Consider the following 15,779-nt stretch of genomic DNA (forward strand, 5'->3'; position numbering starts at 1 on the left):
GGCCGCGCATGCGCACTGCCCTGCCGCGGCGCGCGGCGCGAGGTGCGGCGGCGATGGAGGGCGGCCCGGGCCCGGGCCCGCGCATTTGTGAGGGGGATTGTGCCGTCCTGAAGCGGGACGACGTCTTCAAAGCGGTCCCCGTGCTACGGCGGAGGTGAGGGGCCGGCCCGGGGTTTTCGATCCTATTTGTCGTCTTCCCCTCGGCCGAGCTTTGCGCCGCCCCCCCACCCCCCCTCCTCCCCTGAGGGGATGCAGCGGCCGCAAAGCCCTCCCGAGGGGAGCGGGTCCCGGTGCGGCGGGTGTGACCCCGGCTCTCACGCCGGGACAGTCGGAGGTAACGGCCGGTGTGACCGGTAGCGCGAAGGGTGTTGATGCCGCCTTAGTTCCTGTGCCCAAGAACCCGGCAGATCTGGCTGCGGTGTTCGCTAAGGACCTGGAAGGCGTTTTTGCGCTGCCGCTGTCAGGCCGGTGCGGCTGACGGGGAGCGAGGGTGCAGCGGCCTGGCCAGCGCCTGTCACACCTGCCCCCAGCGGCGCCTCATCCTGCGGGCTGCAGCGCTGCCTCCTTAGCGGGGCTGGCTCAGCATCGCCGTCAGGCTGCAGGAAGGTGCTGGCTGTCGGCTCTGGGTGCTGCAGCCTTGGCGAGGATGCTATGAAGGCTCTCCCATTTCTTTTTCCTAGGCCAGCTGGCATAGCGAGAAGCGCCTGCACCCCAGCAGGACATGCGACAATCAGTGGACACAGCCTGGGCTCCTCCCATTGCAGCAGTCAATTTTGTAGACCAGTGTGTAGAAGTCGGTATTGGGTAATGTGGCCAGGCATCTGGTTCAGTAGCATGGAGATTTAAAGGTGCTATGCTTGAATGAGTCTGGTTTAGAAATGGCATAGCTCAGACCTAGGAATTGGGAGTACTGGTTATTGACAGGCTAAACGTTCACCAGTAGGATCTGGCACCTAAATCAGGTAGTTACTCTGACAGCCTGCAGAGCGTGCCAAGATCTGTTCATTAGGTCCTTCTTCAGTTCTTGTAAGAAAGAATAAAAAAATATTGAAGAGTAAATAACGTCACGGGAAATTAAATAACTCTTGCTTTAACTTTTCCTTTTCTATAATCTGATGAGGGTAAGGATGCTACAGGACCATGAGACAATAACTGTGGTTGGATATTCTGTTTAGAATGGTCATCAAAATTTGAGCACCTGCACACTATTTTTCATCTATTTAAATTTTCTCCAGTCATTTCAAGTCTTCTATAATAATTTATTAGCCTTTTAAAGTCTGGATTGTTAGGGATTAATAGACTTCATGTGAGCAAGTATAACATTAGCGTTTTATGAAAAGGATTTGGTAACGTGACAAAACTTTATTATGCTTTATTTAAATTCTGGAGTGTATTTGGGGATACAAATAGTGTATGTAAAATACATGCACGAATTGCATACTTCAGTCAGTAGAATGCTGGAAATAACAAAAGAACTCAACCTGTTTGCTTAGATTCAGAGTTAGTGGTGAGTATAATCAGAGGTCATAGTGGTAGCTTTTGATTCGGATGTGATTGTGGCACATACACTGGTACCAGTTTCATTTGACAAGATCAGCAGACAAGACCAGTTCCCTTCTGGTCAGCAAGGAAACCTTTGTAGGTCACCCTGAAAGTTAAAGGCTTTGTGGATCCTGTTTTGTGTGAAGAAGGAAAAATGTAAACCTTCCTTAGTGCGATCAAAATGAAAGGGATAGTAAAATCCTTTCTTTTTTTTTAATTTTTGTTTTATTTAAACATTTCTAGGCTTACAAGTCTCTCTCTACTGTCAGTTTTCTTCATAGGCTTTTGGCAAATATTATTGCAAAGGAGCTTTGCAAAATACAGGTTCTTTTTGCAGTAATCTGCATGACCCAGCCTAGATTTAATGAAGTTTTAATTAATTTCATTCCTTGCGTTGTTCTGACTTTCTCTGTCAGAAATGGTACTGCATAATTCAAATATTATAGCCTTATTTTATCTGCCATTTTACAATTTTTTTGAACTGAAAAAATTATTTTTCTTACTATATGCTCCATTTAAGTTCTTTGTTCTTTTCCTAATCGGTTTCAGTTTAATGTGATTTTGTGGTTAATTTCACTTTTTATGCTTGTCCTGGTTTTCTTCAAGGATATAGGTAAAAATGGCATATATCATTGAATCATTTAGATTGGAAAAGACCTTTAAGATCAAGTCCAACCGTAAACTCAGAACTGCCAAGCCCACCACTAACCCATGTCTCTAAGTGCCACATGTGCACATCTTTATATGAAGCTATAGTTCAGTTTCAATTATTGTGGGTTTCAGACATGGTAAAAATAATGCTTTTAATATAATTAACTTCTTTATTATTTCAGAAAAATTATTTTTGAGAAGCAATGGTTCTATCTGGATAATGCCATTGGACATATTTATGGAACTACATTTGAAGTAACCAGCGGTGGAAACCTCCAGCCAAAGCAAGAGGTGGAAGAGACTGCCACAGGTATTACAGAGGATTGACTGGTGTTTGGAAAAACGAGTTCCAGTTCATTTGTTTCTTTGATAATACCAAAGGTGATAGAAAAGCGTTCTATTAATCATTTGTTAACTTAACGCCACTTATATTCTTTCTGTCATGAAAGCGCATGGTTTTGTCTTGATCTGCTGTTTCACTAGTCCTGTAACAAATCAGCTTTTTAATATGGGACAAAATTTGAACCTTAGTCTGGGTGCATATATATACTAAAGGTGTATTTTACATATTACATTTCATTGATTGCTTAGGCAATATTTTGCAAGGCCATGAAGCATGTGGGTTTAATCCTGAGAAGTCTGCTTTCTGTGAAACTAAAATCTATGTTTCTCCAATGTGAAGATATTTAGAGCTAGATTTTACAAATCTATATCCTTTTCCTTTAGAAACAAAAGAAGCAGGTACAGATAATCGTAACATAGTTGACGATGGAAAGTCTCAAAAACTGACTCATGATGACATAAAGGCTTTGAAGGACAAGGGTATTAAAGGACAGGTAAAAATAAGGTTTTGGTGTCATTTCTGTGCTACCTTGATGGTTATATTTCAGTTTATGAATTAGCCTATTCTTTTTATTGGTGCATAGACTTCAGTGCTTTTTCTTTGTTCTTCTGCTCAAGTCATGTTTTTTCTAAAGATCTGTTTTTACAAAAATGCAAAGGCTCTTTTCATAGAAAACTTCATGTAAGGTTGGCAAATTTGTCGATAGAAAGTAAAAGATTAATTTTTATAGCATCAAAAGTCATAACAGACAAAAGGAAATAACAACAAACATTAAGGAAATAGAGCTCGCATAATCACCTTTTAGTTTTGTTTGTTTCTAAGATGCAAAATTATATTTCTATATTACAGATATATTAAAATTTTACAATAATTAAGCTATCAAAGGTGTAGGAAAGGATTATGAATAAACACCAAAGTATTAAGAAATAACACTGTTTAACAAGTGTACTGTCAGTGTGCCTCTAGACAGTACCTACTGAACATGTGATGCCTGTGTTTTATCTGCACCTCAAAAGCTAAGAATATTGTCAAGAGATCAGTTCTGTTCTGTTAGAACACGGATTGGTTTTTACCCTGCACTTTGTCAAAAAGAAGTGAGGCCATCTTAAATGTTAATGAACCTTTGCAGCCAGTTCTGTTCTGCACGTGTTCTGCACAGGCAAAAATTCTCTCTTACCTTTGGTTTACCCTTTCTAATAAAAATAAGAAAGTGCTCCTGCTTACATCAAGTTCATCTCCTGTTTGCATCTGGCTGTTTGCTGCTGCTCTCTAGAGCAGCTGTTCTGCTTTTGCCTGCTTAATACCGGATTGCTCTAAGGAGTTTGGGATGGTATTTCCTCTGTTTCCAGGGTTGTGCTGCTAGTTGTGTTACCTCTTTGAAAAGAACGTACTAATCAGTCTGATACCTTTGATGTTTTCTTTTCGTTCTCATTATCTGGGGCAGATCACTCTGGCTTTTCTGTATGTCCTCAGTGTGTCTCTGCCATACATCTACCATACTTTTTTATCTTAGGTTATTAAAATATCCTACTTTGTTAACTCTGGTTTCTGAACTGTAGTCGAATATTCATTTTGACTGTGTTATATTAGCAGCAATAGACATTGTTCTTCCATAAGTGTCTGGTAAAATCTGAACTGTGAATGGCATGTCTTTGTGACACAGGCTCGGTTAGAGATGATTGTTATTTGAAATAAACCGACCTCAGTGTTAATGGGGCTTGATTTCCCATCACTTCCCAAATCCTTCCCAGGTCTTGAGGGATAGGTGTTAGGATGAAGACATGAAGTGGCATGTATTCCCAGGGCACTGCATAGTGCAGTGGCTTCCTTTTTGGCTTTTGCTTACCCTAGGGAAATATTCCCCAGTTTCCTCACTGAAAATTTACTGGGGAAAAAAAACACCCGACCCAAACAGCCCAGACACTGCATTTAACTTTTTCCAAGAGTAAGGCAAAAGAAGAAAGATATGCTGTTTCACACCACTAATAGTGTATTTTAAGTGTTTGAAGAACTTTTAAGAAATAATGGCTTGAAAAGCAGCAATAGCAAGTAAGAAGTACTTGCACCACTGTATTTTGGAGCAGGTTCTTAAAGCACAATGGGAGATGCAATGTCTGCATTGAAAATACTCCTTTTGTCATTGCCCTACTGCTACCCTCTCCAAATTCCTGTGAGGCCAGGTTAGACTAATACTTTTCCTGCATGTTTAATAGAAACTTTCAATTTTAGCAGTTAAACGACTTCTGAACAACTGAAATACCACTCTGCAGCATTTGTTCTTCTGTTGCAGGCATGGGGACAAGTCCTGAGCAATGAAAGTTTTTTTTTCTTGGAGGTCTTAATGATCCCTCCAGCTGGAACCTGAACATATGAGGAAGAGTTGGATTGGCAAAAGGAGATTAGAGTGAAGAGACCAGGAAACAAAAAATGGAATTCTGGGAAAACCTGGGAGCTAGAGATGGAAGAAGTCGGGGGGAGTATTGTAGGAAATAGTAAATGCTGAGGAGATAGACATTGTGCAAAGAGTTGGTACAGGAATCTAGCGTAGTTTGGGAGGCAGACAAAATGAAGTGGTGTAAGGGAGATGTTTGGTAAGTAGCAGAGTATAAGGGAAGAACTAGCACAAGATGGAAAGAAAGATACCCTCAGAGATGGAGATGCTGAAGTCAGACAAAGAGACCCAGAGAAGGAGTTGGATTAAAGTAAATATTGCGTATTACATCAGGTTGTTTTGTTTTTGTAAAATATTTTTGCCTGTATAGCTTCACGCAGGACTTAGGGTACTGTCATGCAATCCAGTTACTATGGGGAATGTTAGCCCAACAGAATATATGTCAGTTGTTCTGTAATAACTGACAATAAACATAACTCAGCCTCGCTCTAAACACAGGATAATTAAAGTAGCTAATCACTTGGAGAAAGCAGTATAGTCTCATTTACATTGGCACGGGATAAGAATATTTAGGTACTGAGGCTTCACAGTAAGGGCTGAAGTAATGACTTGCTGATGCTGAAAGGAACAACCCTGCTTTTTCTTCAGTTCTGGCCTTACGAGTCTGCCCTCTCTCATGAGTTAGCTTTGGCACCTACCGGGCTCCTTCCCCACAAAATACCCCATTTCCAGGATAAGCGTTTTCAGCTTTATCATTTTTATGCTGGCATTACGTAGTTAGAGAACACCTAGAGACAAAAGTATATGATTAAATTTCTGCACATAGTCAAGAGTAGTGCCTCACTTGTCATGTTGATTAATAGAAATTTAGTTTGCCATTAATGGCAGTGGAAGGTAACAGTATACTTGCCTCTACTGGAAGAAAATATTTCAAGTGTTTGTTTGAAAAAGTACTTTATGTGAAATGCACGAGAAATAAATACCAGCTATAATTGTCTTTTCCAAGGAAATAGTTCAACAGTTAATAGAGAACAGTACAACATTCAGAGACAAAACAGAATTTGCTCAAGATAAATACATAAAGAAGAAGAAAAAAAAGTAAGTTAATTTTAAAATGTGGAAAATATTTAGTAGTCCTCTAATATGTTGAGCTAAAAATAAGACTATTACTATGTGTTTCATACAGATATGAAGCAGTTATTACAATTGTGAAACCATCCACTCGCATTCTTTCAACAATGTATTATGCAAGGGAACCTGGAAAAATTAAGTGAGTTTCCATTTTGTTTTGTTTTTTTTTCCAAATTATAACAGAAAGATATTTTAATATTCTTTAAAATACCTGTATTATACCAGAGTAGACAATACTCGCATTTCTTCTTTTTTTTCTCTGTTAGTGGAAAGATTGCAAATTAATGAAAAATAATGTGATATAGAAAATGAATCAGTATGCTATTGCAGCAAAGAGGAAAACTCTTCTGCATGTAGTGTCAGCGTTTACCATTTCCCTACCACCACCGTCTTGCTAATTACCTAAGCAGACAGGCTTCTTGCATTTTCAGAGGTATCTCTTCTCTGGGTCAGTGCGTATTGTCTCTTGTTTTCTGGCTCAGTAATCAAAATAACAAGCCACCTGCCAGAAGCAGGAACTTTTGTCCTTAATGTGCTAGGGATTCAAAATGTTCTTCAGTCAGAAGTCTCCAGAATTTGAAAACTTGGTTAATGCTGGGGGGCGGGAGTTGGGAGGAACAATGATAAGAGATCTAGCATATTGGATTTTCACTTACCAAAATTAAATGATATGTTGTTACAGACATTGTTTAAGATGTACTGAATTCATTGGTTTTAAGGCTGAGATGCTGAGATTTAAACCCCTCACATTTCTGTTATTTAAGGCTTGTCAAACCGTTATCCTTCTCCTTCCCCCATCTCCTTCGCTTGGCTTTATTTGTTGAGACTGGTTGTAATTTCCTTGGCCGTCGCTGAGTCTCTTCAGTGCATGCGCTGCAGTAAGTCTAGTTAGGTGTTGATCTTGGATTGCACGCGGTGTGTGCTACTGCAAAACAGATGAAAATCATAAAGAAAACATTTAAGAATTAGGAAATGCATTCAAATACCGTTTGTTCTTTACAAAACTGACATGCCAGAGAAAACAAAAGAAGTTTAAAAATATTTTTTCTGACTGACACAGCATGAGATGTCCACTTCAGTATGCGCACCCTACTTTACATCCCGCTTTTGCTCTTCCCTGCTGATTTCTTGTTTGCTAATTTTTTGTTCTAATGCTTCTTTATTACTGGGTGGTTAATTGTAAGTTTCCGCATGGTGACTCTGAAGACCACTGATGCTGTTCCTGAAAATCGACCTGTAATCCAACTTTTTTTGACAAGCTCCTGAGCTAATAATACGCAGCATCTATAACTCTAAGAAAACTAACTTGATACATCTTAAACCCCTCTGTCTTCTAGCCACTTGCGATATGACACCCTGGCTCAGATGTTGACTTTAGGAAACATACGTGCTGGCAACAAGATGATTGTAATGGAAACGTGTGCAGGCCTTGTGCTGGGTGCGGTGATGGAGCGAATGGGAGGCAAGTAACACGGTGGCTTTAGTAAGGAGCAGACTGAGGGCTTACTTGAAACTTAAGCGATGCACATCTCTGTGATACTGTGAAAAGGCATTATTTCAGAATACTTTCTCAGTTCAGAGAGACGCTTGTTTTTCTGTTGGAGAAAGCTGTATTTTGCGTATTTCAGTTGGATTTTTTTTCCCACTATTTAAAAAAAAATACAAAATGTAAAGTAGGTATCACTGTATGTAGATCTGTTTTTAATTTCTGTCTTAGCATAGTGACATGTTCAGAAAAGGCTGCAAGGAGTTTGTATGCATATTCTTCCCAGGCACGTGGGAAGTCCAGGAAAATGAGTGGTAGAAATCTGAGATCGTGACACTGGAATTCAGAAAGCCCGCAGCACTGAAAATGTTGTCATTCCTCTTGTTCATTGCACCAGAGATTTAATGTCTGCAAAATGTATATTTTAAAAGTAGCATGTGACATTTTCATGTGCGTATTCTAGGAGAAGATCAACTTGGGTTTTATGTCTCAAACTCAGTTAATTAGTTTCATCATAAGTCATTCAAAGACACTAGGCAGAGATGACAATTATATTCCAGAAGCCTAGAAAGGTAGGAAGTGTGATGTGATGTGCACCCAGATGTGCTGTTTGTTGGCTGAGAGGCACACAGGCAGTCATGCAATAAATTGGGTTTGTTTCAGCAACTTTTGGCCATAGGGATGCTTTCTGAAGTCAATTAAATAAAGTGCAGTTTCAGTGTAACTATTGAAAAGTTCTTGTCAGTATGTTTAAACATCTGACAGCTCTTCCTTCAGAGTCTGGATGTTGAGGAAATCCTTTGCCTATTAATGCTGTTTAAATTAGCTTTTCTTTTTTATCAAAACCACTCCATAGTTACAAGTAACAAATATGGTAGAAAATTTGTCTTCTAATTGTTAATTAAATTAGCTTTTCTAAGAGTTTGTCACTGCTTACATGTTCTGTGCTAATCCTAAATACATGTTCAATACATGCATAATCTTTGAGTTACCTTGTCCTTTTGAGTTGCAGTAACTGTTGTCCTTCCAATAAGAATTTTCTACCGCAAGGCATACTTCAGCAGCTTGTTAAATTTGACGAAGGTTAGATTAAGAGCAGGCAATTACTTACCTATTCTTAAATGAATGCTTCGTTTAAGCATTTTAGAAAATTAGAAATTTGAAGCAATTTAAGAAATTCTGGCTTTCCAACGTATTTTTTATTCTTTTGCTTTCATAGGCTATGGATCCATTATTCAGATGTATCCAGGAGGGGGACCTGTTAGAGCTGCTACCACTTGTTTTGGATTTCCAAAAGTTTTTTTCAATAATCTTCATGAATTTCCTCTCAGCAAAGTGGATAGTCTCCTCTCTGGGACATTTTCTACAGAGACTCTGCCCTCAGAACCTGAAGATAATGCGCTAGGGGAAGAAGAAAGCAACGGAGTGACTGATGAGAAGCAGATTTCCCTGCAGGAAACAGAAGAGGAATCTACTACTGAAGCAGCTATGGAGATCAACCAAACAGAAGAGCAAGAAACAATGGACATCAATGCTGAAGATGTAGAATTTAAAGAAAACAAAGAAAAAGAAAATAAAGAAAATGTAAGAATATGTATTATGGCTATTCGAGTTTTACAAGGTCTATATAAAAATTTTTCTGTCTGAATCAGGCGTGCTGAAATACAGCTTATTCAGGTGTTACAATGGAACTCTGGAGGTTGTCTTTTGTCTTACGTTAAGCCATCTATGATGCCAAAAATGAAACTTCAGTCCATGCAACAGTGATCCAATATATAATAACCAGTTGAAGTGCAAACTGTTTGTTTTGCTTTTTAAAGGTTCGGGAAAAGCAAAGAAAACAATGGGAGAGAAGGAAAAAGCTGATAGAAACTGCTGCTTTGCTGAGAGAGAGGAATGCTGATGGGTGAGTTTGTTTGTAGTCAGAAAGGTCTTCTGTTTGAAAACACATCTATAGAAAATAATTTCCTTTGAAACAAAAGCTTTATTTTAGGAAGACTATTTTGTTTCTTAATATTTACAAGCAAGCAGTCAGCCCCCGTGTGTCTTGGGTTTTGTTTGGTTCTTACCCAGTTGAGATTTTTTGTTATTTAAATGGTTTGAAATGTCTTGATCTAAAAGCCATAGTTTCCTGACTAGGTATGAGTAAACATTAACAAAAAAATAAAATACCTATTTTGTCCAAAGAGAAACAGAATCCGGGTAGAATTTAATACAAAATGACTGCTGATAACAATCACAGAATTCTAACTGGCAAAAAACCCCACAACACCTGAGGGTTTTGATTTTATTAAATTGTAACTAAGTTTGTTGCCTTGGGAGTTTGGTTCGTTTGTTTTTAGAAACTCATCTTTTCTATAACTTTGTTTTACCTGCTTTAGCCAGGGTCGGTTGTTCCCAAGGAACAATTTAATGTGAAGATTTCATATCATAAGTTTAAAACAAATACGATAAATAGATTCCTAGAAATTCAGCCCCACTGTAGTGTAAGTATATTTTTAGTGGTAGTGACTTTTTCGCGATGTTCTTAGCCATTGCTGAACTGATTTAAGTTAATTGAGTAACATTGATTTAGTTAATTTAATAACATTTCAAGTTTGTGTTTTCCTCCTAACAATATTGGCTCACTAGGAATAAAGCTGTTCTGCTCGGATAAACTTTAGTACGCATTTATTGGTTATGCTTAAATGCCTGTGTATAATTTTTGTTTTTATTATTATGAAATGTGTTAACTCATGTGCATTCATATTTTAGTATATCTCATCTAGCATATTTAAGTGGTAGAATTAGCCTTTTCTATAAAGATGCAGAGACAGGTCACTCTGGGTTCTCCTAAGCAATAAAAAGGTAAAGGAGGTCTGTAAAATATACTGCACCTCTGCTCAGCGGCAGCAGCGCCACGGGCAGTGCCTGTGGATGACCACTACACTGCCTGAACAGTGGCTGTGTTTTGTTCTGGTATTACCCATGTCTCCAGCACCCATTGTTATAATTAATGTCTGTGCACGATTAGCAAAGTGAAAATTAGTGTATGGCTTTACTTGATTCTTCCTGTAGCATAAAATAGTGTATTCGGTTGTTGTTTGAGTTCAAGGAAGCCTATCTAGCATTTGTCACTTGTTTGTTTGTCTTCAATCACATGTACGCTTCTTTTGCCCTTTGTAATGCGTGAGAGCTATAATAAATTATATACCTGAAGGGGTGAGGGATTTCTTGCTTTAGGAGGTCTTCGGTATGATGGAGAGGAGGGGAGTTCAGGCTGCCTGAAGGCGCTGTCCCAGCTGCAGTCGGGGTCCCCTGCCTTGGGTCACCTGCCTTTTCTAGCCCACCGCTTGTTTAGACCAGGAGCCGCAGGGTGCTGTACTGCTAAGCCAGCAAAAACTGGCATGGAATAAAGCAATGCTTCAGACTAACAGCTTGGCACAGGAGTGGAAGCAGGCAGGGAGGTTTGAGTTTTCGATTCCATATTCCCTGCGTGCTTAGTTTTGTTTTGTTTTGCAAGAGAGAAACAGGGACAGAATAGGTGGAAGCTGGGTAACACTGGAGCTGGGGCACTGACCTCCGGAGAATTACTTCTTGAGGTTCTGCATTTAACAGTATGTACTATTTAATGTAGAAGATACAATTTTAGTATTTTTTAATTATTATTTTTATACATATACGTATATAAATTACAGAAATGTATATACTGTAGAATAATTATTTAATATAACATTTTTTTATTAAAGTTGTATTTTCTGTGCTGTCACATGGTAGAACACTGCTTGTACTGGATCTGTTTGTTCAGTTCCATTTATGAGAGCTGAAGTCTGTTGTCAGTCTTTGAGGGGGAAAAAGGAAGATAGCCGTTAGGGATTTGGTATTCTTTTAAAGAAGACCTAAGACAGACTATTACATTTTTCTGATACTATGAAAGTGGAAATGCGTTTATAGACACTCCATGTGTTCAAGATTAGGCCACGCTCCCTTTCTCTCCTTCCCTGCTCTTCCTCTACCTCTTCTCCTCCCCTCTCACCCGTTACATTAATCCTGCACCCGGCCAGGCTGCCCGCTGACAGCAATATGTGCTGCCATATGAGAGCGCAGCAGTTGATTTCTCACAGTCTCATCTCTCCCTTACCTTCCTGTTGTCTGGCCGAGCTCCTGGCAGTCACTGCAGCGCTCCAAGCCTTCTCAGGCAGTCTGGAATCTTTTTTTCTTTATGGTCTGCTTGGTAAATTACCGAGCATAAATTTTTTGAAGTTAGGGTTTGAAGTAAATAGCCCACAAGGCCATGGCCAGCACAATGCCAGAATGAAACAACTGTGAAAGAATTGCTTCAGCTCTTTATCTCTGTTGTGTTTAGAAAATTGAACACCTGTTTTTACCTTGCTTTTGTTAGGTAAGTTTAACGGTGTCTCCAGTGCTGTATGTTCCCCTGGAGAACAAATGTTAATTGATGGGTCATCTCATAGGGTATTTGTGTACGGGAGAAGTAGTTTAATTAGCACATTCTTCTGCACAAGTATAACAACTAATTCGCTCCATCATTTCTTGCAATCTAGTTTAGCGGTGAATTTTTTTTTATTAAAACTCCCTATCTGTAGAGAATCATAACCATCTGTAAGTCCAAGTTATGCTATGATATTAAAATGAGGATGAAGAATAAAATTTGAAGCCTTTAAGTTGGCAAGGACATAATTTATTTTTAAAAGATTTTTAGTCATGCCCGTTAAGGGATTGTTTTCTCCTTAAATAATAACTTTTTAATACAAAACTGCCTGTAATGAAGATTACTCAGTCTAAAGAATCATAACTGAAGTTACCTTCTAAGCAACAAGTAGCAGTCACAAAATTTGAATTTTATTTGGACAATGGTCTTAGGGTAGAGAAAGCAGCATGCAGATTCTTGGGCCGTGAGAATTACTGTGGAGCTCAACCCAGCTGAACTGAGTGCTTCTGCAGTGCGTTCAAGTATATGGCACATTAGGGAACAAGTGATTTATCCTCTCAATTATGCAAGTAGGAAATCATGATATTTTTTTGGCTTTGGGGAGTTACTAGAGCCATGAAAACATGCTGATTAGCAACATTTAAGCTATAATTGATTGCTGTGCTAAGTAGGAGAAAATGTCACTTGATGAATAGGGTTTAGAAGCAGAAAACTAATGTGTGTGAAATTTCTTTTGCAGCTTAATTGTAGCCAGCAAGTTTCACCCCACTCCTTTATTACTTTCATTATTGGAATTTGTTGCTCCTTCAAGGCCTTTTGTTGTCTACTGCCAGTATAAAGAGGTAAATCAAGTATGTTACTTCAGCTCTTATAGTTCAAGTTTAAGACTGTTCTGCTGTGTAACCTACTATTTGGTTTTTTTAAGCCATTATTAGAGTGTTACACAAAGCTGAGGGAGAGAGGCGGTGTTATTAACCTAAGGCTGTCTGAAACCTGGCTACGAAACTACCAGGTAAGGATTACAGTAAATGGCTGTCAAAACAGCACGGGTGCTGGGGAGCGAAGCGCGCTCTGAAAATACGGGGTTTGAACTGACAGACGGTGCGTAACCTTGTGCCTTTGTTTTCCTGAGAGCAGTGGGAAAATACTCTGAAGAATTGTAATGCTTCATTGCAGGAATTTCAAATGGAAATATTTATTTTATTCTTACAAAGCATTTCATTTAAACATTTGCTGAAATATTTGCAGCACTGTGAGATTCAGTAGTTGTGCTGCTTTAGTAGTTAGCCTGAAGTGAGGGACAATGTAATGTCGTGTCAGAGAGATGTAGCAAAGTATTAGAAGTGTTTATTAATTTCCAGTTGGTTTGATTGCTGGAAAAAAAAAAAGTGTAATGTTAAGAATGGTGGTGTCTTACACAGTTGGTGCCTTGGAACTAAAGTAACAAGAAGTTTCTGGTCTGGGAACTGAACAAGATGAGGGGGGAAAATATCTCCACAGTGAAAAATGTCAGTTTGACTGACATTTTGAACAAGGAACGTTTGCAAATGTGGAGTACCCTCTCAGCTATGGAGAAGCAGGAGCATGTCTGATTCCTAAGCAGCTCACCACCTCTGAAGAGGTTCTTGCATCTCACTAGCTTTCTCCTGCCCATAGGCTGCTGGAGTCTGTAAGGAATTATTATTGAGGGGATGACTTAATTCAGGCATGGGTGGCCACGATGAGTGACTGTTGATCAGGCAACCCAGTCAGGAGTGACTGGGAGATTCACAGAGGAAGGTGTTCACCAGGGTTAGGCCTGGCAAGGCTTCCTGTGCCCAGGTGCAGTTAGGAACAAGGCTGCGCCGTCGCACCGACACGAGTAAATCAGTTTAGACCTGCAGCAGCAGGCAAAGCAAGGAGGAGGCGTAACTGAAGAGGAGATGTTTACGGAACGTCTTAACGTAGCGGAAGGTGATGGTTCATTGCTGTATCTTGTCTTAGGAGCAGCTGCGTAAAGATGATAGTGGCAGAGCTGGAAATCACTGTATTACTTAGTGCTGGTTTGTGAGGCCAGCTGCAGTCCTTTGGAGTACCCCAGTTCTGAACACATTAATGAGGCTTTCATGCACCCCAAACCTCGGCTTTGTCACTTTGCTGGAAATGCCATGGAGAAGTAATCAGTGGGGCAGCAGCCTGTGTTCTCACCTGTTTCTGTACCTGGTTTCTGCCACGCAGGTACTTTGCCCTTTGAAGATAAATACACTTTCCAAATTACTGTTGGTTGTGGTGGCTGGAAAAACAAATTACATCTTACACTGTAAGCTTAAATGACACAATTTAGTGTGCACATACAGAGTGAGTCTTTACAGATGCTTGGGTTTTTGTTTGGTTTGGGGTTTGTGTTTTTTTTTTTAAAGGTCTTACCAGATCGAAGCCATCCAAAACTGACCATGAGCGGAGGTGGAGGGTACCTTCTGTCTGGTATAACTGTTGTCTTGGATAAGGGCAGATCTGATTCGAGTAATTTAGAAGTGCTGAAGACGGAAGAGCCATCATCAAAAAGGTGCAAAGTTCAAGACCTTCATTGTTAACGTTAGAAGAACTGATTTGGTTTTTAGATCTCAGGACTCTTTACTGTTAGCAAAATAACAAGTCTGCTTCCTGTGCTCCTGAGAGCACAGCAGTTGTGCCTGTCATCCATCTGTCAGCAGAAAGCAGCGAACTGTGTGGCAGGGAGGGTTGTCTCGCTTGTTACCACTTTACATGATCAGACTGAGAAGAAAAACCCTTGGGAGCAAACACCACACTGAAAACACAGTAACTTTGGAAAGAAGAGAAGATGAGCGTGAGCGAAGGCATTCTGTCTGTCTGTTGCCAAAAGGGGAAAGGAAGCAGCAGGTTGTGCAAAGGTTGGGTCCGAACCAACGCGCCTAACTCGGCCTTCCGTGTTCCCAGAACAGGTCAGGGTTGAGCAGCACACGCAGTGATCTGCTGCCCCTCTGGGCACGGAACCACCTCTGTTCAGTAACTTAAGGAAGTAAAATAACAGCAAAAATCATAGGCTCTTCTTTCTAAAGGAGTGCTAAAAAGAGAATACTAATAGCACAACTTTACAGCATGACCCATGTTTTCCTGACGTACATACAGAGGAGAAAGTGCATGTTTGTAAATTAAAATACCAAATATTTAAACAGAATGTCTTGATTAGTATTGCCTGTCTTTTTCCAAAGAGTTGTTACTTGTTTTTATTTTAAGATGGGACTATTTTGAAAACTCCAACATGTATATATGTGTATTCTACTGTTTTATCTTTCATGATGTGTAGCTTTTCTATTAATTTTTTTAACTTTGCGTTTGCCACTTCAATTAAACTGCAGGATGTTTTTCCTAATGAGATTCACTTCCTCTTCCTTACTTTTCCCTCTTTTTGGAAATAGAGGTCTAGCAGAGGCCTTAGGAAGAGAATACCCTGGCTGGCTGCACGCCGCTGAGCCCCCAGTGGGAGCTTTGGGCCCGTGTGGGAGTTCCTACAGCCAGCAGGACTTGGCTTCTGTTCTTCAGCGTAGGCGTCAGGGGAATGTGGAGCTTTGGGACCAGGCTGTCAGACTTCATCAAACCGTAACATTCTGTATTTTGAGAAGAGTAATGCTCTTTTAGGACACCATTAGCTTAAAACAAACCAGGGTCATACTGTGTGTAAAGCAGCAGTTAAAAGCCATCTCCGAAGTGACCAGGTGCAGTGCATCTTCAGGTTTTTGTCTGCTCTGTTCTGGTTTTTGTAACCTTCTTATCTTTTCTTTTTTCTGGTTTGTATGGAAAG

At 39.9% G+C, this 15,779-nt stretch overlaps 1 protein-coding gene across 5 annotated transcripts; it reads left to right on the forward strand.

Annotated features, from left to right (window-relative positions):
- Positions 1–11: 11 nt before the first annotated feature.
- On the forward strand, positions 12–15,350 carry TRMT6 (tRNA methyltransferase 6). Of its 5 annotated transcripts, XM_040597380.1 has the most exons (11): positions 12–154; positions 2,376–2,503; positions 2,920–3,029; positions 5,935–6,026; positions 6,115–6,198; positions 7,397–7,521; positions 8,765–9,129; positions 9,366–9,451; positions 12,717–12,819; positions 12,903–12,989; positions 14,377–15,350. In XM_040597380.1, exons 1-11 carry the CDS (start codon positions 54–56, stop codon positions 14,548–14,550), a joined length of 1,455 nt encoding a protein of 484 aa, XP_040453314.1. In that variant the 5' UTR covers positions 12–53; the 3' UTR covers positions 14,551–15,350. The 5 variants fall into 5 exon arrangements, with proteins under 5 accessions (XP_040453314.1, XP_040453320.1, XP_040453318.1 ...); XM_040597386.1 differs by lacking the exons at positions 12–154; positions 2,920–3,029 and having other exon boundaries at positions 2,391–2,503; positions 5,935–6,030; XM_040597384.1 differs by lacking the exons at positions 12–154; positions 2,920–3,029 and having other exon boundaries at positions 2,391–2,503.
- The last annotated feature ends 429 nt before the right edge of the window (positions 15,351–15,779 follow it).

This window comes from Falco naumanni, chromosome 6 (assembly GCF_017639655.2).
Source record: "Falco naumanni isolate bFalNau1 chromosome 6, bFalNau1.pat, whole genome shotgun sequence".
In the NCBI taxonomy this organism is placed as follows: domain Eukaryota; kingdom Metazoa; phylum Chordata; class Aves; order Falconiformes; family Falconidae; genus Falco; species Falco naumanni.

Coding starts and splice junctions, on each gene's coding strand:
- TRMT6 (XM_040597380.1), top strand. CDS start 54: ATGGAGGGCGGCCCGGGCCCGGGCCCGCGCATTTGTGAGGGGGATTGT. Junction 7,522..8,764: donor GGTGATGGAGCGAATGGGAG/GCAAGTAACACG, acceptor TTGCTTTCATAG/GCTATGGATCCATTATTCAG. Junction 9,130..9,365: donor AAAAAGAAAATAAAGAAAAT/GTAAGAATATGT, acceptor TGCTTTTTAAAG/GTTCGGGAAAAGCAAAGAAA.